Below are 23,856 nucleotides of genomic sequence, written 5' to 3'. Positions count from 1 at the left end.
CCAGCCCACACAGGCTGAGCAGGCAGATGAGTAGGCAGCCCTTTAGATGGGCTTCTCCATGACACGCTTCAGCTGTGGGCCAATGTCTTGATGACTACATATGAAATTCTGGGTCAAGTAATTAAGAAATGGGGAGGAGAATCACTGTGAGCTGAGCTGGCCTTTTACTGCATAGTCATTTAGTCTATATTATTGTCAGGACACAACTTGCTCCTGTTTGTGACATAGGTCATCAATGTAGGGGCATTTCAGAGGCACAGCTTAGAATAAGGTTTGAATGACTAACTCACTAGTGATTCATCATATGAGCGCTCCAAGGTTGCCGACTGTCTTATCATTGTTTCCCTACGGCACCAAGTATAATGCCTTTGACAATAGGCTCTCAATAAACTTGTGTTGAGGGAATAAATGTGACTTTAAAGGACTGAGATTTCCTGTCTCTCAGTGTTCCCATCTATAAACTGAGGAAAATGTCTATTTGTATCTATGAACTAAGAATATAAGTTCTAGTAAATACATCTGAAAGGCATTTCATTACTCTGCTTTCCAGGAGAACTGTTTTGGGGTACATTATATTGAAAAATAAAGAAACATTAACTAGAAGAGAACATAAAAGGCTGCACGGCATGGAGGATTGTATTGGACTGGGCGTCTACACAACCAAAGACAATTTTGAGTTTGTTTCTTGATGATCTTGGTAAACTGATTTACACTTCTTGGCCTCAGCTTCAATATTACTTCCAAAATTAACAGTCTATGATTATAATTATGTTTTACTGAATTCCATCATTATTTCTATTGTAGGACAAAGTTCAAATTGAACCAACAGGCATGTTACCAATTTTTTTTTCTGCTTTATCTCCCCAAGCCCCCCGTACACAGTTGTATATCTTAGTTGCAGGTCCTTCTAGTTGTGGGATGTGGGACGCTGCCTCAACGTGGCCTGACGTGCGGTGCCGTGTCCACGCCCAGGATCCGAACCCTGGGCCGCCGCAGTGGAGCGCGCAAATTTAACCACTCGGCCATGGAGCCGGCCCCCGCTTGTTACCAATTTAATCATATCACATGTCCCTTAACATCTCTGTAACTCAAGAGTCTTCCTCTGGAAAGTAATGCAATAGACAAGCTGATCTTAATTCTTCCTTTTGCTCTGAAATTCTACATGTCACACAATGGGTATGAATCAACACTCCTTTTTCGCCAGCACCATATGATAAAATGTTTGACTTTCTCATGCTTTGTAGATCACCACTTGCTCCTGAAGCTGTCCTTGAGGTTTTGCCATGGGTCACTTAAAGGATTAGAACCAACGATCTATAGAGGGCCATTCATTCACCAAGATTCATTAAGCTCCTTCAAATTGTCAGGTACTGTGCCAGAAAAATAAGAGATGAAGACGAGGTCTCTGTTCTCAGTCCAGCAATCCCCTCAATAAGATCAAGTTAATAAATATGATCATTTTATCATTCTCTTCATTTTTAAAAATATTTTATATTAGTGCATTTCCATTCTCATTTAATGGATTTCTTTGGCTCCTAGAGTAAACATGTAGTCTCCTAGATTTTTTTGGAGGATTATTACTACTTAAATTTAAGTCACTTCTATATCTGGAATTTGTTTTTATATATGGTATAAGATTGTACCAAATTTAATTTCCTTCATATGGATCAACAGTTTTTCCCATAACATTTATTAAATTATCCATCCCTTTTTCATTTAATTAAACAAAATAGTTGTCATTTATTAAATTTTCATATATACTGACCCCTATTTCTAGATTCCCTAGTCTGTTTCACTTATATATTTGCCTATTCAATTATATTGCCAAATTTATTTGATTCTGGAGCCATTAAAATATGTTCTGATACTCTGGTAATGCAAGTACCCCCTTACCAGTCTTTCTTTGCAAATTCTTATTGGCTATCCTTGCACATTTATTTGTCCTATATAAACTTTAAGATAGTTTTGGGTTCTTAATTGGATATTGTTTGGATTCCAATTGGAGTTACATTAAAGCTATAAATTAACTTTGGGGGAATGGACATTTTTGTGATGTTGTTTTCCTATCCAAGGATATATAGTATGTCTAACCATTTGTTCAGCCCTTGTTTTATGTTCTTCAGTAAGATCTTACTATTTGGCAAAAGACAATGTAAACGAGTCAATAAAAATTATATTTATTTGAAAAATAATATTTTCAATGAAGAGGACAAATACAGGGTTTATAAAATATAAAGTGCTCTTGGGGCTGGCCCCGTGACTGAGTGGTTAAGTTCGTGCGCTCCACTGCAGGCGGCCGCTCCACTGCAGGCGGCCCGGTGTTTTGTTAGTTCGAATCCTGGGCGCGGACATGGCACTGCTCATCAAACCACGCTGAGGCAGCGTCCCACATGCCACAACTAGAAGGACCCACAACGAAGAATACACAACTATGTACCGGGGGCTTTGGGGAGAAAAAGGAAAAAATAAAATCTTTAAAAATATATATATATAAAGTGCTCTTATAAATTGATAAGAGAGAGATAAACAACTAAAAGAAAAATGAGCAAGGGGCATGAATAGGTAATTTACAGAAGAGTAACTCCAAATAGCTGACAAACATGGAAAAATGCTCACACTCACCCATAAAGACTTTCAAATTGAAGATAAAATGAGGTATCACTTTATACCAGGATTTCTCAAACTTATTGGCATTCTAGGCTGGATAACTGTTATGGGGGCTGCCTTGATCATGGTAGGGTATTTAGCAGAATCCCTGGTTCTGCCCACTAGAAGCTAGTAGCACCTACCCCCAACCATGAGTGACAGTTATGACAATCAAACCTATCTCCAGACTTTGCCAAATGTCCCAGGCGAGGTGGGTGGGGCAAAATCATTACAGGCTGAGAAACACTGCTTTTCACCTATCAGACTAGGAAAACTTTAAAGGCCTGATTACACCTGTTGTTGGCAAGGATGCAGTGCAACACGAAGACTCATATGTTGCTAGTAAAAATGTAAGTTATTATAGCTTTTATGGAAAATGACTGAACAATGTCTATTAAAATAAAAAATGCATATACTCTTTGACCTAGTTATCCCACGCCTGGGAATAAAACCCATAAAAATGAAACAAAAACTACATAGACATATATTGTCAAGGATGTTAATTGCAACATTGTTGGAAGTGACCAAAAAACTGAAAACACGGTGAATGAACATAAATAGGGAAAGGTTGAATGATGGTACACCCACACAACGGGACATTAGAAAGAATTAGAGCTTAACCTTATTACATGGAATGTTTCTCGTGAATTATTCGTGAGTCAGAAAAGCAAGATTGAAAAGGGTGCATAATATAACTCTACTTTTTGCAAAATACACATTCCCACATGCTTTTATACATAAATAGAGAAAAACGTCTCTCAATATTCTATTTACCCCTACAGAATGGGCAAAAATATTTGCGTATCATATATCTGACAAGGCTCTAGTATCCAAGATGTGTAAAAAAACTCTTACAACTCAACAACAAAAAGACAACCCAATTAAAAAGTGGGCAAAAGACTTGAACAGACATTTCTCCAAAGAAGACATACAAATGGCTAATGAATACATGAAAAGATGCTCAACATCATTAATCATTAGGGAAATGCAAATCAAAACCACAATGAGATATCACTTCACACCCCTAGGATGGATATTTAAAAAAAAAAAAAAAGAGAAGAAAAAATAACAACTGTTGGCAAGGATGTGGAGAAATTGGAACCCTCATACATTGCTGGTGGGAACATTAAATGGTGCAGGCTCTGTGATAAACAGTTTGGCACTGCCTCAAATAGTTAAACACAGAATTATAAAGTGATCTGGAAATTCCATTCCTACGTACCCAAAAGAATTGAAAACAGGTACTCGAACAAATGTCTGCACGCAAATGTTCACAGCAGCACTATTCACAACAGCCAAAAAGTGGAAACAACCCAAATGTCCATCAACTGATGAATGGATAAACAAAATGTGTTATATACATAAAACGGAATATTTTTCAGCCATAAAAAGGCATGAAGTACTGATATATGCTACAATGTTGATGAACCTTGAAAATGTTATGCTAAAAGAAAGAAGCCAGACACAAAAGGTCCCATATTGTATGATTCCATTTGTATGAAATATCCCGAATAGGTAAATCCATAGAGACAGAAAGCATATTAGTGCTTGCCAAGGGTCAAGGGAGAGGGAGAATAGGGAGTGATTGCTTCATGGGTACAAGTTTCCTTTCGGGGTGGTGAAATGTCTTAAAACTAGATAGAGGTGATGGTTGCACAACATTGTGAATGTACTAATGCCACTGAGTCGTTTACTCAAATACGGTTAATGGGTAATCTTATGTGAATATTGCCTCAATTTAAAAAATATATTCTATTTACCACTGCAGTAGTTTCCTATTGCTGCATAACACATTTTTACAAACTTAGCAGTTTAAAACATTACGATAACAGCTTAGCTCACAGTTCTGTAGATCAGAAGTCCAGGTGGGCTTGGGTGGGTTCTCTACTGAGAGATTCACAGGAAGAAATTCAAGTGTTGGCCAAGCTGGACTCTTAATCTGGAGGCTCTGAGAAAGAATCCACTTCCAAGTTCCTTTAGGTTATTAGCAGAATTCCGTTCCTTGTGACTGTAGGACTGAAATCCCCTCTTCCTTGCTGCCTGTATAGCCAGGAGTCAGTCTCAACTGCTACAGGGTACCCACATCCTTGGTACATAACCTCCTCCAACATCAAATCTTTCTCATTCTTCAATTACCTCTGACTTCCTCTTCTGCTACCAGCAGGAGAAACTTCTCTGCTTTTAAAGAGCTCGTGTGATTAGATTTGGCCCACAAGGATAATTTAGCTTTTGCCATATAATGTAACAATCACAATCGTACTATCTCATCAAATTCAGGGGTTCCACTCCACACTCAGTGGGGTGGGGATTAGATTATACAAGGGCAAGGGTCATTGGAGGTCATTCTCAGAACTCTGCCTACCACGGCCTCTTAGAGAAAAATAGCAAAAAATAGTTTCTACCCAATTCAAGAACAAACATTATTTGTTAATGCCCAACATTGCAAAGAGGAGCTGAGGTGTCTAATTGATTTATACCATGGAAAAGTTTCAAAAGCAGTAATTTACAGATTAACACAATTCAGGTCTCCAAGCCTCAGGGAAGGGACAGAAAGCTCTTCTTCATAAGTCGGCTCACTCTTTCTGAGGCCTCTCCTGGTTTTCTTTTTTCTTTTTCTTTTCTACCAAAGCACTGAATTTAAATGCAAAGCAATTGCCAAGAGGACCACTAGTGTTCTCTCTGTAGTCATGATGAGAGGTGGATACTACGGCTGGAGTTTAGGGGACTAAACGATTGTATTATGTAGATAGTAGTTCTCACTTTTTTGCCTCAAGACTTCTGTTATTGAGGACCCTAAAGACTCTTTATTTTTGTGGGTTACACTTATTGATAGTTGCCATATTAGAAATTAAATCTGGAAAGCTTTTTAAACACAAAAATATGCAAGCAAATATTCTCTTAGCCGTTAAAGTGATGATGTCATCACACATCATGTAGTTTCTAGCGTGAAAAAGGAAATGAAGTCTTGGTACTATTATGAGAATAGCTTGACGTTGTCGAACTCTGAAAAGGTCCCAAGAACCCCTAAGGCTTCCTGGATCACACTTCGAGACCCACTGATAGATGTAAATACCAACAATTGCATTTCTTCAAAGATTAATCAACTCACATATTTTGGTGCCATTCACTTGTGCAGCCTTAGAAACAAGTCTGCCTTCTTTCCTTTTACTAGCATGTTGTGCCATCTGGTAAGACTCATTTTTCCGGCTGAATGCAAAAAGTATCCCTTTTGCAAAAAGTGTCATTTGCTGACACAGGGGAAAAATTGAGCTAGATGGGTCGTAACATACATGAAAACAAAACAGAGTTCAAAAATGTTCTCTGTGAGCTTCTGGGAGGATGTGTTACTCCGCAAATCTTGCACAGGGAAAACCCCTTTACGTGGTGCAGCTTGGTCTGCAGTGGAAGGACTGGGATAGAGTCAGGCCGTGAGTCAGGCAGAAAGAGGCTTATACATTGAGACGAAAGAAAGCACTGGGAATTCTTGTCATGCTTTGCCCTTGAAAACTATGCCAAGACCTCTTTTTTTGGTGTTTTTTTTTTCTTAATGAAGAGACCGGTGATATTTCGTGATTGCGTCAATGACTCAGGATTTCCCACTTTCCTTTTAAACACAGGCTGTATCATACAGTTATGTTGTTCTCTTTGTATCCTGCTTGCAAAAAGTGACGAAATAAAGCTAAAACCCTTTAATTAGGACTCCATTACGGTCCTTCAGTTAAGGGACTAGCTCTTTCGTCCTTCTCACAATACTTGAGGTTACTTTCTTCCCTTCAGTCTGTCGGAAACGTCCCGAGCGCTCAGAGCCGGGGCTTCTAGTGCCTTTCTTCGGCAGCTGAATACAGTTTAAAACACGAAAGCTGCTGGAGGAGAGGTTTAACACTCCCCCGCCTCAAGGTTAAATCGTTGCCCGGCCTTGGCCACTAAGTCTCTCGGGAAAGAGAATATGAAAGGACGTCCAGAGGGACGGTGATTAAGAATGAGAGGGTGACGGTGGAACAGCGCGTTCCTTCCGGCGGGGATTAGGCCGCATGGAGCATTCCTGACAGAGGATGACCGAAGCGGCTGCGAGCGTGGGCCGACAGCTCCCCGCCTGACCAGCGCGCGCCGCCAGGACAACCACGGCGTCCGTTCCGGAGCCCTTCGAGTCCCCGGCGCCGGAAGCCCCGGACGTCAGCGGTCTGGCGGGCCGCCACCCGTTCGCGTCCTGTGACCCAACGACCAATGGGAGAGAAGCTACATTCCCGGCGTCCGCTGTGATTGGCTCTCAGCGTGGAGGCGGGGCGGAGGGTGGGCCTTAGAGCGTGTCCGGTTTTCTGCCGCGCGGCGGGCGGCCCCGCGTGAGGCGCCGGCGCAAGGGAAGGCTGGGGGCTTGGCGGCCCCAGGCGGCGGCGAGCCCAGAACGGCCCGGCCCCACAGAAAGGAGGCGCCTGCGCTAGGGCAGCGCCTGAACCTCACTCCAGGTGGCAGAGGAGGAAAAGGAGAAGGAAGGGGCCGGGCCGGGTCCCCGCCCCTCGCGCTCCGGATGGAAGTGCCGGGCCCGGTGTCCCGGCGGGCGGCGGCTGCGGCGGCGGCCACCATGCTCCTGCGCACAGCTCGGGTCCCTCGTGAGTGCTGGTTCTTGCCCACCGCGCTGCTCTGCGCCTACGGCTTCTTCGCCAGCCTCAGGCCGTCCGAGCCGTTCCTGACTCCCTACCTGCTGGGGCCCGACAAGAACCTAACCGAGAGGGAGGTACGCCCGGCGGGGCGCGTGCGGGGGGATGCGGTCAGGGAAAGGACAGGCGGTGAGAAAAGCGCTCGAGCCGCCGGGGCCGTTCTGGGCAGGGATTGCTGACTTCCCCGCTGGGAAGGCGGCTCCGTGCGGGGCGCGGCTTTAATTTGTGCTGCTTTTCTGTCGTCCGTGGGGTTTATAGGGCACGTCTTGCGTGAAGGGTCGGGAGCCCCAGTGCACGTGTGCCCCAGGCGATGTGCTGATGATGCGGTAATGTAGTTTAGCCCCACTCTGCTCAGACTGGTCCAGCAGTTCCCGCTGCGGGGCGGGTGGGGGGAGGGATATTTGGATAAAAAAGTGAAAACAGCAAGTTGTACTTTGGACGTGGTAGTAAAGGTTTAGTAAATATTTGTTGTCTGAAAGTAGGGAACCAGAGGTGAGTAATCCTTGCTTTTCCGAAAGGATCTCCCCTCCCCCTTCTGCACCCTCTTCCTTCCCATGGCTTACTTCCTTTACCTTTGACAGACGGAGGTGCTCAAATAAGGACAGTACAGGACAACAAAAATCTGTCATCTTGATTCGTCTTGATTTTTAATTGCGTGAGGCTGTGAACAAGGACATGCTGCCTCCCCCCCCTTAGTCCCTACCTCCTGGGACAGAAGCAGATACTTAGTATCACATAATTGGCGCTTAGTTATGGTTTTTGTTGCATTGTGAATTGTTGCTTCACAGATGTTAGTTTTGCTTCTCAACGTCTTGGAAAGCTTCTGTCCCGCTGTGACGCTCAGGGTAATTGAGAGCACATAGGCCATGATTAAGAACTTCTTGCTGACTGATTTTCCCTTAGTCAAGTTCTTCAGAAGTGCGTCACGTACTGTAAAAATGTGTTCAACTCAAAGTGTATAGTCAATCTCAACACTTGTTTTTTGAAGAAGAAAGACATTATGTTAACTGGAAAAGGAATTAAACTCAAGGTGCTATATCGAAAAACCAAAATAAAGCAGATTCAGCATCCTCTCTTTGAACACTACAAAGTGTGAGAGCTGAGGTCTGGTGTCTCTTTCTGGAACACTACAAAGGGTGAAAGCTGAGTGGCCACTTGTTAGCTGTTCCTTTTTTCCTGTGCTTCCTTTTCTCCCACCCTGCCTTCCCGCCCCAGTCGCTGTGAAATACTCCTCCTGTTTAAACCTTACTCTTCTCCGTTGGTTAGTAGTTACCTCTTTTGAGTAGCAGCTCAGTATCCCTGCATAACCGGTCAGAGCAGGATGCAATTACTCATAGTCCAGTTTGTTGTTGCATTGCTCCTCTATTTTCAAGGGCATTTATCAAGGAATTGAAAGCTGGTGTTGAATCCTGGATTGAGGTTTGCATTTGAGTTTCGCCTATTGTCTCACATCTAGCAAGTGTCCCTGACTTGTACCGACCTTCAGATCTTCTGTTTCTCAGTCTTATGGACCACTCCACCAGGGACTGTAACAGTTATTCATTATACCTGTTTGAGTTTTAATATTGGTTAAAAACAATTATAAAGTAGAAAGGGCCAAATTTTGTGAACAAAATGATTTTACAAGAAGGAACTTCCTGCAGTAAATATGAGAGAATGATTCTGGAGACCCAAAACAGCCGCTGAATCTGAAGTCTGGCCACTGAAGCAGAAATGATACTCCTTGTGAGCTGCTCACAATTAAAGTTTCATGTGAACTGCCATGTGATCTGCACAGTTTGTGCGCCTTGCCTGACAGAGAAATATGTGGGGGAGAAACATGCTGCCAGTGTTGATATTTGAAAGCTGATCTGTTTTGAGACCTATTTTGTCACGTGCCCTTGGCAGAGAGCTGCTGTGTGATGTGCCATCATGTGCCCTGTCTTATCAGAAAGCTCTCTAGTGTGAGTGAAATATGTTCAGGGAGTATAGGAATAAAGCAGAGGTGTCACGCCCAGTAAATAGTTGCTGATTATATAATAAAAACGTAGTACATTTCTGTTTTATTGCAAATTAGATGAGGAAGAGGACAGGGTCTGAAAAGCAATCTAGTAGTCTAGAAAGGCGTGTCATTTGTCTGAAGACATTAATTAACATCGTGGCTGATTCTGTTGGTTGTGTACGGGATGGCTCTGTTTACTCTCTCTGGACCCCTAGATTTTTTTCAAATCTAATAACTGAAGTAAATAGAACAACTTGGTCTCCATCCTGACCGAGTGCTTGCTCTCACCAATGGACAGTTAAATAAAAAATATTATGTGATTTTTAGGCAAAGCTAATGTCAAATCACAGTCAGTGATGTTTGTATTTCCTCCTAGAAGACTTTAAAAGGGCAAGTTGGATCATCTTAAATAGAGCTGTTATTAACCAAATCCAGAGACATACGGAGGGGAAAAAGGACAAAATTTCCTCTATCTTTCCACTCTCAAAGGACTTTTTCTTACATTTCAGGGAAAGTGCTAATCTGTTTTAGGTACCACTTTATAAGTTTAAACAGGTTAAAATTTGTATTCCAATAGTTGAAAGCCAAACTTCCAATAAAACAGAACACTTTCTCTACAAAATTTTTTTGATCCTTTTATGTTTTTTAGCATGTGACTTGACAGACATTCACTACCTTTCTTTGATGTTTTTGAAACATTCCACCAATTCGGCCTGATATTTAGAGCCTTACAGAATTTGACTCTTCTCTCTTTAATGGCCTTATCTTCTACTGCATCTTCTTTCCCTTGCCTGCTTCCACAAGCCCAAGCCCCGTCCACATTAATCTTATACTCATAAGTCCAGCATATCCGCAGTCTCTCATCTACTGGCGTGTACTCGAAGGAGTGGTCTCTGCTTGGAATAATCTTCCCATACATATCTCTTGATATCTTTCTGTTAGCCTCTGACTTTCTGATCCTTGAAGCTGCATCTCAAAGAAGCAACCTCGTATTCCTGATCTCCCTTACCAATAACGTATGTGTGTATATTCCTCACTAGGTTCAGCACTCCTGGAGAAGTGAGGGTTCATTTTATTTATTTATTTATTTGTTTGTTTTTATAATCCCCATACAGCTTGAAAACAGAGTTGTGCAATTAAATGATTATTAACTAGTTGTTTAATTGAAACTTGATTCTAAAATACAGTCCCAATCTGAATTAGAACTTAAAACTGAACACTTATTTTCCCTTGACTTTTTGTATCTCAGAAGAAAGCACAAACGAGCTCTAATCTAGAGTTGTGAAAGTCACCTCAGAGTAAAATGATTTCCCTTTGGCCACATGGCAGATTTTACCTGAGATAAGAAGATTGTCTAGGGGACGGACAATAGGAGTCTGTAATTTGTACGGTATTGTGTAGGAAGTTTTCCTTCAGGATTCAAAGAATCTGTCAAAGAAGCATTTTCTGTGTAACTGCTTCTCCTTGGAGGCACTGAAAGAGAAGAGGGGTCTTCTTTTGGAGACCCAGGGTCTAAGCTCTGGAGATTATATAGTCTTCTTCTCTTCATGAATGCTCTGTAAAAGCACCTCAGTGCAGGTTGACAAAGCTGCTGCAGGCATTAGAAGTAACCCTGGACCAGAGGACATGCTCAGGAACAGTTTTCTGATTGAAGAAAAGAGGCATTTCAGTGCGGTGGATTCAGAATATCTAGGTTCGGCTCCTCCCTCTGCCAGTTACTAGCTTTGATAACTTTGGACAGTTGACTTAACATTTCTCTAAGGCCAAGTTTCCTTGACTGTAAAATAGAAATAGTGAAAGCAGTTACCTCTTAGGGTTGTTGTTTGTATTAAGTAAGGTAAGGGAGGTAAGGTGATTAGCATAGTGTGGAGCACATCAGTAGAGATTGCTGTTATAATGCCGATAATACTGGAAGAAGGACATTCATCTTGGGTTGATCTCTCTCAGGGGAAAAGTCAGATTTCTTATGCAGAATAAGTTAGAGGACCCATCTGATCTCCACGCCCTCACTCCTACCCGCCTCCACCCCCCGCCCCCTTGCCTTTGTTTTTGATTCTACTTGGCATTGCAAGTCTGGCGATCTTATGTTTCCTCCTCGTCATTATCTAAAGTGTGGTTTTGTATTAGGAGTAGAATTAGACTCCTAAGTATAAAGACTTTAAATTGATAATTAAAAGGATGAGATTTATATAATGAAGACTTGGCAATTAATCGTTTGGGACAACTATTATTGAAAGTTATATGAGGTGTTTAAGTGCAGACCATACTACTAGAGTGAAGAAATCAATTAAAGTCCCAAGGAATATGGTGGAAAACAGGGAGATGAGGTATTGAAGGAAGAGATGGGGGTATTTTAAAGGAGAGGTATCATGGCTAATAGCTTTGTGGTGTTGTGTTGGGGAAAATGTGAATCTGAAGAAACGTGGAGTAAACAGAGGAGGCACTTTCAAAATTAAGAAAACTGTAGGAGAATATCTGTAAAACTATAGGCAAAAAGGAGTGGGAAGTTGTTAAACAGAAGTATGAAAAGTCTGTAGGGAAGCCTTCACTCCTTCTGGCTTTCATCTCAAGGTGACCCTTATCCCCTTTGGTTTTCTACTAAGAGGCGTCTTATGCTGTAGTTACGCCAGCTAGCCAAGTGCACTTTGTTCCTCATTCACTGGAATTTCCACACTTTTGAATAAGAACCATTTCTACCGTTCTTGATTATTCTTTCATACATATTCAGGTGCAAGAAAATTTCCTGATCAAGTAGAGGTTGCTAAATGATTTATAAACACAAATTAGACCAAAATTCATGAAGGTGAGGCTATTAGACAAATGACTTTTGAGATTCGGCCAGTCAGAAACAGAAATCAAGTCTGGAATATATTTCAGATTGCGTTTTACTTTTATAGTTGTGCTCTGCACTGGCAAAAAGTTTTACAATAATTGTTTACTTTATGGTTCCTTTAAAACCTTAAAAAAAATTAGACCATTTTATACTCCGGTGAACTGAGGTATACATGAAAGTTAAAAAGAAAGTTACCCATGGTCTTAGATTGTCAAAGTGTAGGATTAGATTGCTCCATTGCAAAGTATTTAGCCTGTTACCAAGACTATCTTCTAGAAAGCACTTAAAAATTGGGGCCACTGATCCAGACTTTGAAATGATCATTTAAAGAACTGACTGACTGACCCCCCAGGGCCTTGCCAGACACTCAATAGGTGTCAGAGGAGGGAAAAGTCTCCTACAATGATTGTTGTTGGAAGAATGGGGTTGGCAGTTGGATTAGTTTAGTTAATTCGTATTGTCCCAAGTGGTCTGTGTTTCAGCTTAATTTACATGTATTGTTTCATTTAATCCTTGCAACAAACAACCCTCTGGCATAGGTCTGACCCCTCTTTTACTGATAATGGAGACTAAGGCTAAAGGGAACTGGAAGAAGCTTGCCTACAATCACACAGCAGATGATGGAACTGAAGTTCCGCCTGGGGTCTTTATGGTTCAGAGCTTCTTTTAAAGATTATTTCTGCTATATCCCAATTTAAAAAACACATTAAAAAGAAAACAGCAAAATCTTCTATTTTTGTCCTATTACAGACAGACAAAAAGAAGGACATCAAAGTTGCCTATTATCCTACCATCTATAGACAGTTATCCTGTCAGGACTGTAGGACAGATTTACCCTTCTTACCTCTTCCTGTGCCCCAGAGAAATGAAACATAAAATCAAAGAAACCTAGTCAAATGGTAGGATCAGGGCTCCTTAGTCTGTGGTTAGTAGTAAGAATTGACAACACTTCCAAAACATTTATTTGTTTCCAAAACTCTTATCGAGCCAAGTATCTTCCAGACAGTATGCTGGTTGTTAGGTTGTGCAGGTGAATGTCGAGTCCACCCTTAAGGAACCTTATAAGGTGATGGTTCTCAACTCTGGCTCATGTTAAAATCTCCTGGGAGGTTTTTAAAAATGCCTTTGACTGGGCATCCAAAATTTTTAAAGCTCCTCGGAGATGTGCAACCACGGTTAAGAGCCAGTTGCTATGAGGTAACTGGGGAGATGGACACATTACAAAGCAGTATCAACAGAGCTTTGAATGTTGCAATACAAATACTGTCAGCTTCAGCAAAGTCTTCCAGGAGGAAGAAGTCTTTGAATGAGGCCTGGTGAATGGGGAGGATTTTAGGAAAAAGATGATGGGGTGGAAATGGGGAAGTGTATTCCAAACAATTATCAGAATTGTTGTTGAGATTTCTTTAGTTGGTAAGGATGACGTATTTGACGTGTTGGTAAGTTGTTTTATAAGAATAAATTGTTATGAATATTCTAGGTCCTTTGATATCACTAATGGGTTTTTCTTCTTCTTTTTCTATCAGGTCTTCAATGAAATTTATCCAGTGTGGACTTACTCTTACCTGGTGCTGCTGTTTCCTGTGTTCCTTGCCACAGACTACCTCCGTTATAAACCTGTTGTTCTGCTGCAGGGACTCAGCCTTATTGTTACATGGTTCATGCTGCTCTATGCCCAGGGACTGCTGGCTGTTCAGTTCTTGGAATTCTTCTATGGCGTCGCCACAGCCACTGAAATTGCCTATTACTCATATATCTATAGTGTGGTAGACTTGAGCATGTACCAGAAAGTCACAAGTTACTGTCGAAGTGCCACCTTGGTGGGCTTCACAGTAGGCTCTGTCCTAGGGCAAATCCTTGTCTCGGTGGCAGGCTGGTCCTTGTTTAGCCTGAATGTCATCTCTCTTACCTGTGTTTCTGTGGCTTTTGCTGTGGCCTGGTTTCTGCCTATGCCACAGAAGAGCCTTTTCTTTCACCACGTTCCTTCTGCCTGCCAGGGAATGAATGGCATCAAGGTACAAAATGGCGGCATGGTTACTGACACCTCAGCTTCTAACCACCTTCCTGGGTGGGAGGACATTGAGTCCAAAATCCCTTTAAATGTGGAGGAGCGTCCCATGGAGGAGCCGGTGAGTTTAGCCTTAAATGTCTTGTGGTTGCTGCTTGGGGGCTACCCCAATGGTGACAAAACGGACAGGAAGCCTTCTCCTGCTAGACCTTGTATCCATCTGGATTCAGGTTTTATTCTGAATTGGCTTATTGATTCCTTCATTCATAGATTCAAGATAAGGTCAGTTTTATACTAGGGATGACAAATATATTTTCCCCTGGAGTGAATGATCTCTGAGGTCAGACTGGCACAGCATTGTATTGCTCGTGTCAGAGATGTCTTAGATTGCAGGGACTGTCTGTTCTTCTTCTTTCTATCCCCAGTACTTGGTGTATAAATAAAGCGCTCAGAAAACTTTGCTAAATGAATAGATGAAATAATTCTAATAAATGATGACTGTCTACTTCCAGTTTTTGAATTGCATCCCAGAATATTAAGGATAGAAAGTTATCTTCCTCTTCTGTGCTGGAAGTGTTATCTGATATTTATTTGCAAATGATACTTTGCCAAGGTGAGGTACTAATGAAGGATACAGAGGATCACAAGAGGAAAATTTAAGCTGATGATGGAATAAATATTAAAAGTTTGACTATGAAATTATTTCTTAGAAGAGAGATATATGCCATCAGAATAATTCATCCATGCGTTCTGTCTAGCCAGGAAGATTAATTGCCTCTCCCAGTCACTTACGATTTTTTATAAAAGCTTTTTATCTTTCTGTCAGGTTCTAAGCTATGAGGGGCAAAGCTTATTCCAACCGTACTGAGTTAGTCTTAGCTCTCCTGGGACGAGTTTGGAAATAAGCGTAATAACATTCAGGATTTGCAGATGGGCTCTGTCAATCATAAAACCAAGCTCCATAAGCTTTGTAGGCTGGATTAGAGTAAAGAATCAATGTGAATAGTCTTTGGCTCTCTACCTGGAGTTAACTCAGATTGTTTCAATGTGGGATCTAATTACTCTCTTTGCCTACCCCTATTCTTCATTTCTGGTTACTTGAAATTTAGGTTATCATCCCAAAGAGCTTGGGTCACCTTTTAGAGCCTGGGTGACACTCATGGAACTCACTTTGATTTCTGAGACACCTGTGTGCAGCTTCAGTCAAATTTACCAGGGATTAGACCCAACCCTGATGGCCTAGTGGTTAAAGTTCGGCACTCTCACTGGCGGCCTGGCTTCGGTTCCCAGTCATGGAACCACACCACTTGACCATCAGTATCCATGCTGTGGTGGTGGCTCACATAGAAGACCTAGAAGGAAACACTATGATATACAACCATGCGCTGGGGTTTTGGGGAAAAATAAAGAAGAAAAAACGAGGGAGATTGGCAGCAGATGTTAGCTCAGAGTGAATCTTTCCCTGCAAAATAAAAAAATTACCAGGGATTAATTAGGAATGAAATGCTGATTCCCTCATAGTTTGTCAGGTGATGTTGGAGAGTAAACAAAGGGTTGATGGAGAAGGGAAAGCGGTATAGTCATCTGATAGATCTCGTGGAGTAGAACAAAAAAAAAGGGCCCTTATTCTTATCTGTTTCAAATGTATTAAAATGGCTTTAGCTAAAATTAATATGATACACATATGTATAATACATAGATGTACATGTATATATTACATATTAACATGGTTCTGAAGATTTTTTATAGACTGGTGAGTTTTAAACTTTTTTGAATATGGATAAGAAACGTAGTAAAGAACATTTTACTCAGCAACCAGTACATTCATAGGTATGTATATATTTATATATAACTGAAACAGAAGTGTTATAACACAATACTTTATTCTGACACATTCCCTTCAGTTTATTTTTTATAATGCAGATAACTAACTGCCTACTACATTGCTTTTATTACCTACTAATAAGTTGTGACCTTTTTAAAAACTTCTGTCCTAGACCAACTTGATATTTGTTGTTTATAGATGTGTAAAGTGCCAGTACTTAACATGCTGAAGAATTATAAAATTTTGGAGTTAGAAGAGATTCTTACCACAGGTCATGGAACGATCAGAGCATCTTAAAGTACAAGGAACTTTAGATCTCTTCAGTCCTCTCATTTTAGAGCAGAGGACTGAGAGCAGAGATTAGCAACTTGTGCAGAGTTGCACACATATACTAAGCATAATTTAAGAGCGTATATGAGATCATTTCGATCTATGCTTTGTTTCATAAAGCCTTTCAGTGGGGTCATGGTCAGAACCATCATGTCGGCTACAGTGTGGTAAAAATTAGGATTCAGGTCAGTTTCATGAAATCCTTGGCTCTGCTGCTGACACCGTGACAGGCAGGCAGTGCTGCTTGGCAGCTGTACACCACCAAATACTGCTGCTTTTCTTTGACAAGCTTGAAGGAAGGTCAGAATATGGATATGGATTGGGGATCGCAGTGCCGTTTTAAGTTGACAAAGCCCATAATTGAACCATAAATCATAAGTGTGGTAATTATGGTAACGAAGAGTAGGTGGGTAGGGGGGTGGTTTGATCTTGATTTTACAGAAAGGGAAAATGAAGGAGACAGAGTCAAGTGATAGCCCAGTCCACAAGTTCCCTTGGAGTATTTGTGAGTTCTTTTCAAAAGGCGTCTATTGCTTTGGGGCGAAGGGTGCTGACATTGCCACCAAAGCCAATGATTTTCTTTCCTAAGCAGGGAACTGGACTCATTCTGTGCTTGGCTTATAGCTGGATCTGATTTATTTTAAGTTGCTCATCCATTATAAATGATGTAAATTAAACCACTTCTTCAGCACGGGGCCTGACATGTAGTTAGTACTTATTAAATAATATCTGTTAGTATAGCTGTACTTTTATTTGTAGACACCTTTTACTATTAACAAGCATTCTTTGCGTGTATTTATATTTGAGTTCTGTAAAACACTGACAGCAGCAAAATTAATGTTTCCACTTTGTACTTAATGTCATTTCTAGCAGCATGGTATAGTGGATTTTGAAGAAAGAGAAGTAAGTTCAAACTCCACTTCTTATACTTAGCTCATTCATATATCTACCTCATACAGTCATTTCAAGTATTAAATGAGGCAATGTAAAGCTTTTATATGAGTATTCCTAGTAGCTAATCAATACATGGTAATTCCTGTTGTTATCTTTATCATTAGCGTGAATAATCAAGAACACTTTGTACCTTTACATTAGATAATTATTTGCAAGGCTGTAGATAATCTTTCACTTTGAATTAGTTACCCCTGGTCTTCCGGACCTTAGGAAAGGTGTCACTAGAATCTGGTACTAATTCCATCACTAATGCTTGAATTGAGTTAGGCTGCTCTGAAATGTAGAGACTGTTAAATCAGATGATCACTAAGCTTTCCTCAGCTCTAGAATCCTGAGTTTTTGAGCTGATTGGTCTGAAGGCACTATCTTTTTTTCCTTCTGCTTCTCAGGCATGACATGAGCAACTTTGCCTGTCCTCTTCAGTTTCTTGTATATGTAGGAACACATAATTCATATCATAGAAGTGGTTTAAATTGCAATCATCAGCTCTTGACTTAAATCTTCACAGTTTAGACATTAAACCCTAATTATCACTCCCCCTATATTTTCCTATTGTGTGTAGAATAAAATCCAAAATTCTCATCATGGCATATACGACAGTCTGGCCCCTTCCTAACCTCTTTGGCCTTATCTCTTACTGCCGTGTTCCAAAAAGCACTGGCTTGAAACACATCGAGCTTATTCCTACTTTAGAACTTCAGTCGGAAGGTTCTCTCAGTCAGGACTGCCCTTCATTCTGATTTTCATGGTTGGTTGCTTTATGTCACTCAGGTATCAACTCAGACTTCAGCTTTTCGGAAAGCTATTCAGTACTCTTAGAAAGCATTACTTCTCCGTACCACAGTCACTTGCTACCCCATTACCCTATTTATTTCTTCATTGTATTACTGGTACTATAAGCTCTCTTTTATATGTGTTTCTCATCTCTCTCCCTTACTAAAATGTAAGTTTCTTGAAGGCAGGGACATTTCTGCTATATTCCCAGTGTCTAGAACATTGCCAAAAACATAGACACTCAGTAAATACTTGTTGATTGCATAAATGAGTCACGATAAAAATATAAGGGAAACCAACATTTATTGAGCACTTGCTACACACTGAATAACACTAATTTAGTCTTCCAATAGACTGTTGAAATAAGCATTAATTTCCATTTTGTAGTAAAAAGCCCAAGCTTGAGAAATTTTTCTCATCTGCCTTCAGGTAGGTATGCCTCTTCATCATCATCAGCTCACCTCCCATTTATTTTGACCTGGGTATCAGGTACTGTGCTAAGAACCTTAGGATCATTATCTAATTTAATTCTTGTTAAAACTATGATGTATATCACTGTCCCAATTTTACAGATGAGAAATCTGAAGTTTATGTTAAGTAAGTAACTTGCCCAAAGGCACATAGAAAGTGACATAGTCAAAATTTCTAACCCAGATTTTAAAAACCACTACACTAGAGATTCCCATTTCTTGATGGGGAGAAATAATTTCTCAAACTTTTTTTTAAAAACAGGATCAGAACCTTTTCTTTAAATGAAATGTGAAGCTAGATGCCCATTGTGATAAACAAGTAAAAATTGAGTTTAGGGATGGTATGATTAAGCAGAACTATAAAACATTGCTTGGTTCTCATTCCAGTGAGATTATCCTAGCATTTTAGGGAGAAAATGGCCTTTATTTACCTAATTGCAGTAGTCACTGTTACAATATATAGTTAATAAATATATCATCTTAAGAGGAAAAAAAATCTACTTTATAAAAAAGATTCATACTTAGTTTTTTTTTAAAGATTTTATTTTTTTCCTTTTTCTCCCCAAAGCCCCCCAGTGCATAGTTGTATATTCTTCACTGTGGGTCCTTCTAGTTGTGGCATGTGGGACGCTGCCTCAGCGTGGTTTGATGAGCAGTGACATGTCAGTGCCCAGGATTCGAACCAATGAAACCCTGGGCTGCCTGCAGCGGAGGGCGCGAACTTAACCACTCGGCCACGGGGCCAGCCCCCATACTTAGTTTTTTAATTAAACAATACAGAAAACTAGATAAAAAGAAGTCAAATCATCTGAACTGGTACCACCCAAAGATTACCACAATTAACATTTTAGTGACCTTCTTTCTAAAATCTCTTTTTATATATACATATGTATGTATTTATATGTATACTTTTTATAGTAAATGAAATTATAATCTACATGTGGTTTTGTAATTTTATGGGTTTTTTTTTTCTTTTACTCATTGTTATGTAATACTCATCTTTCTGTGTCTTTTCATGTCGAAATAGCCATCAGAATCCAAAGAAATGAAACCATAATGGTGAAAGTGGCTGCTGGGAGGTTTGTGTGGGGCTGTATTCTGCCTTTCTCACCAGGCTGGCCCTGAGCGCTAAAGCCAGAATCAGAGACTTATGTGAAGAACATAGTCTACCTTTTGACGCTCCTTTTTTCCCCTCATTTGTGGTCACAAAACCTTTCCCTCTGGATATCTCCAGTCAGACTCCTGCCAGTGGATATGTCTGAGTTGGGATGGTGGGGAGAGGGTGTGCTCCCATACATGGTTGTACCTCTCCCTCTTACAGCTCAGTGCCCCTAAAACTCAGATAAATGTCATCTCTCTTGAACAAGATCTCTAGGCCAACTCTGAACAGGTGGCTAATGCCCTGCTTTCAGGCTTATGAACCAGGCCCCTGAGATACCAGGCCAAGGCAGGAATGACTGTTCTTGGAGCAACATGAGTGCACAGCAGGCCAGAGCAGGAGGGAGTGTCCTAGAAGCCTTTTATGTTTGGGGAAAACTTCAATGTTGCTGATTCTTAAATATACCTCAATAGCACCTTCTGCCATGCTTTTGTTCTTGTTTCCTTTGCCTGGAATGTGCTTCTTCATTATTTCTCTGTTCAACTCTTATCTCTCGCTCAGTCTATCTCAACCACGAGTTTTTCCATGATACATATTTTGGTTTCTTTTCCTTGAAACCAGATGTACTTTATTTGTCCCCATTGGTTAAGGCTCATTACATATTTTTACTATGTTTCGGGTAATGGAATATGAACAGCTGAGGAAATGAGAGTCTTCCTTTCATCATCAAAAACGTTTGTTGTTTATAGCAAGAGTTAGTATCAAGATTAAGTCCTTCAGAAGCACTTAATAAGAGGAGCAAACTTGTTCTCAATATTTCCATCCTAGCCATTGGTTTGACTATAGAAAAATCTCCCTCTGCACATAACTGAGCTGAGAAAATAGTGCCTTTTAACATGGTGCTGCAAACACCTAAGCATACCTACTGCAAGATTCTATTTAAAGGAGCAGGGGCTCACAGCAGAAGGGAGTAATCATTTTATATCTGGAGGTTCTGCCATGCAAGACGTGGCCTCTGACCGATGAGAGCAGGTTGAATCATGCTGCTGCCATTGGTGTTATTAATCTGTAACATAGCTTCTGTCACAAGTCCTGCCTCTTCCATGCTACTTCATGGTCAACTCCCCTTTCTTCCATTTGGGTTCTCATTTTGCTTTTCCATGTTAGCCACAAAAGTAAAATTTCCTATGTTCTGAGCAAGGCTCAGGAATTAGGTCAAACTTTGATACCGTTGGAGTCAGAGAATCTCGCAGGGTGTCTGGAATTTCATATTGACTTAATGGCATAGTATGGGGATGGTGCATAGCTCAGTAATGTCTGGGTCCACTCAATTATACTTTATTACTTCATTATAATAGTAATATTTCCCATAGTATAAATATTGGGTAAGATAAAAAATGTAAGGTAGAAAATTAAAATCCCTAATCATCCTCCTACCCAGAACTGCTGGGTAGAGAACTGCTGCTGGTATTTTGGTCTATTTCTTTCTAAGATTTCTACCCTAACCATTACTGTTCAGTGAATCTGTCATTTATAAGGATAGGAGGGTCTCACCGACAGATTCCAACCCAGCGGTGATTTAGTAGAGTTACTAGTTGTTCTTTATTCTTAATGTTGCTTGCCACTGTGTGGAGAGATGCGGAATGTCATCTCCCTTTGGCTGAAGTATGCAATATCTGACCATCTTTGTGCCTTCACTTTGTAAACAATGCGTCCTTTGCTGGGTTGATTATGTACAGCTGTGCTACTGAGGATTTAAAGCAAAAATTGTATGAGAATGTATTTTTTCCCTAGAGGAGATAAATGTAATTTCTAAGAAGTGAAGTGTGTGTGCGTGCATATATATATATATATATATATATATATGTATATATATATTGCTTTCTGTGTGGTTGCCTTCAAGATGTTTGAGCTTTCTTCCCTTTTGCTGTGTAGGAACCCAAGCCAGACCATCTCCTTGTGCTGAGGGTACTGTGGAATGACTTCTCTGTGTGCTACTCCTCTCGCCCTCTGCTCTGCTGGTCCGTGTGGTGGGCCCTCTCCACTTGTGGCTATTTTCAAGTTGTGAACTACACACAGGGCCTGTGGGAGGTGGTGATGCCTTCTCGCGATGCTGCTATCTATAACGGTGGTGTGGAGGCCGTTTCAACCTTACTGGGTAAGCAGTGCAGGATGGAGAGGCTGGTTGGGAGAGAGAGATTCCTCTGCTGGTTAAGTCAACCATAATCATATTTTCTCTCCCCTCCCAAATTGGAAGTAACCCCAAAGAATGATTTACTTATTTGGGGCTCTGATTTTATAAGTTAGGAGGAAAATTTAGAAGTGCTCAAGTGGTAGAGGACATGACTAACAAACTTGAATTCTTTATAACCTTTGAGGAAACCTAATGTATTGATTTTCAAAATTGTTTTCTTATCCAAGTTTCCATTATCTGTGTTTACTGGGTATTTTTTGCCACTTGATGTGAAACTTTAAGTAGCAATATACAATAGTGTATAATAATAGCTAATAACTGTTAAGTGTTAATATGTGCTAAGTGCTGTTCTAAGGACTTTATGTGTATTAACTCAGTTCTTAGAAAATTCCTGAGATAGATGCAATTATTATCCCCATTTTACAGTTTAAGAAACTGTGGACAGATAGGTTAATAACTTGCTCGAGGTCATATAGATGGTAAGCAGTAAGGTCAAGATTTGGACTCAGAAGCCCATGTTCTTGACCATTATATTCTATTGTCCCTCTTTAGTTTGTTAACCTATTTCATAACGTTTTTTGGAAGATTTTATATGATTTCTGTAAGCATTTATAACTGTGCCCTGGCATCTAGAAAGCACTCCATACCTTTTAGCTGTCATTATCACCGCCATCATTTACCAAGGGGCAGAGATGCCCTTTGCCATATTATAAACTGCTCCTCAGTTAGGAGGAGAGATGAGCCATCCTGCCATGTTGCCAAGCTAGAAGCAGTGGTTCTTTTTGACTCTTTCCTCTGCTTCAGCCTCAGTAGTTTTTTCCTTAGCAGCATCCCTGGGTCTACAGCCTCCTTTTCCATCTCATTGCCAACTGCCCTAATTCAGTCTCACATCATCTCTCAGTGGCTCCGTATTATTCATTCCATCAAGTCCAAAATTCTCTGCCTGACCTTCAGGCCCTCCATAATCTTGAACTATGCTATTTGTAAGTTTAAAGCTTTTAAAATATAATAATCTAAGCTGAATTTTTAACTTATTGAAATAGTATTTGTTTAGCAAAATAACTGGATTACTTTTCTCTTTTGTTTTGTAGGTGCTGTTGCCGTGTTTGCAGTTGGTTACATAAAAATATCCTGGTCAACTTGGGGAGAAATTGCACTGTCTCTGTTTTCTCTCCTGATTGCTGCCACAGTATATATCATGGACACTGCAGGGACCATCTGGGTGTGCTACGCATCCTACGTGGTCTTCAGAATCATCTACATGTTACTCATCACTATAGCAACGTATGTATTTTGATTCAAAAAAGCATTAGGAAAACTTGTGACAGGATAAACTTTTTGGTTTCTTTACAAACAAATTTTTTAGTTAAAAAGAGGCAAATGGGAGAAAGCATTGTACTGTATGTGCATCAGCAGTTTTTCTCCTGGGGAAGCATTTAGGCAAGGTTCATTTATTTCCTCATTCACATGTTCCTGCTGTTTTTAGATATTTGTGTGAGATTTACATCATTAAGCAACAAAATACTTTTCACTTTGTTGGGAAGGGAATTAACAGAAAGAAGGGGATAGTCTTCACATTTAAAGTAAAAATTGTAACTACCCAGGAAGTAATTCTTGTCTATTTATTCTTCTTTTATTTATTTTTTCAGTTTTCAGATTGCGGCAAACCTCAGCATGGAGCGCTACGCCCTAGTGTTTGGTGTAAACACCTTCATTGCTCTCGCACTGCAGACTCTGCTCACTCTAATTGTGGTAGATGCCAGTGGCCTTGGCTTAGAAATTACCACTCAGGTAAGATCTCTGATTCAACACTGCAGATGTTATGATTTGATCAGGGTGGCAGAGGTGGAGCATGCTTGAAAACAGATTCAAACAATATAGACAGATATAAAATAAAAAGTGAAAGTGTTCCCTCCTTCCTTCAGTCATCCCCCATCCTTAGGTCTTTTCTACCTGGAGGATGTTGGGACCGTCATCTTTGTGATGAGGCCCTAGACCATTTCTGAGTGTGACTAACCAGCCTGGTGGAGCTGAGAGGTAATATTGGTTCCTCCAGGCCCAACTTCTCTGCTTCCTCATCCAATATT

At 40.5% G+C, this 23,856-nt stretch overlaps 1 protein-coding gene across 8 annotated transcripts in view; it reads left to right on the top strand.

Annotated features, from left to right (window-relative positions):
- The first annotated feature begins 6,965 nt into the window (after nucleotides 1–6,965).
- Nucleotides 6,966–23,856, top strand: part of SLC19A2 (solute carrier family 19 member 2) — a 42,851-nt gene continuing 25,960 nt past the window's right edge. For all 8 annotated transcript variants that reach the window (XR_006891602.1, XR_006891607.1, XR_006891608.1 and 5 more), the window contains exons 1-5: nucleotides 6,966–7,378; nucleotides 13,642–14,244; nucleotides 21,511–21,733; nucleotides 22,861–23,053; nucleotides 23,419–23,560. Coding sequence is in view for 1 of the 8 variants with exons in the window: in XM_046682899.1 (XP_046538855.1) it covers nucleotides 7,172–7,378; nucleotides 13,642–14,244; nucleotides 21,511–21,733; nucleotides 22,861–23,053; nucleotides 23,419–23,560 (1,368 nt within the window). In the remaining 7 variants the exon portion in view is untranslated. The remainder of the gene's footprint in view (nucleotides 7,379–13,641; nucleotides 14,245–21,510; nucleotides 21,734–22,860; nucleotides 23,054–23,418; nucleotides 23,561–23,856) is intronic.

This window comes from Equus quagga, chromosome 13 (genome assembly GCF_021613505.1).
Source record: "Equus quagga isolate Etosha38 chromosome 13, UCLA_HA_Equagga_1.0, whole genome shotgun sequence".
In the NCBI taxonomy this organism is placed as follows: Eukaryota; Metazoa; Chordata; class Mammalia; order Perissodactyla; family Equidae; genus Equus; species Equus quagga.
Note: the sequence above shows the minus strand (reverse complement) of the source record. Positions and strands in the feature narration are given on the sequence as shown.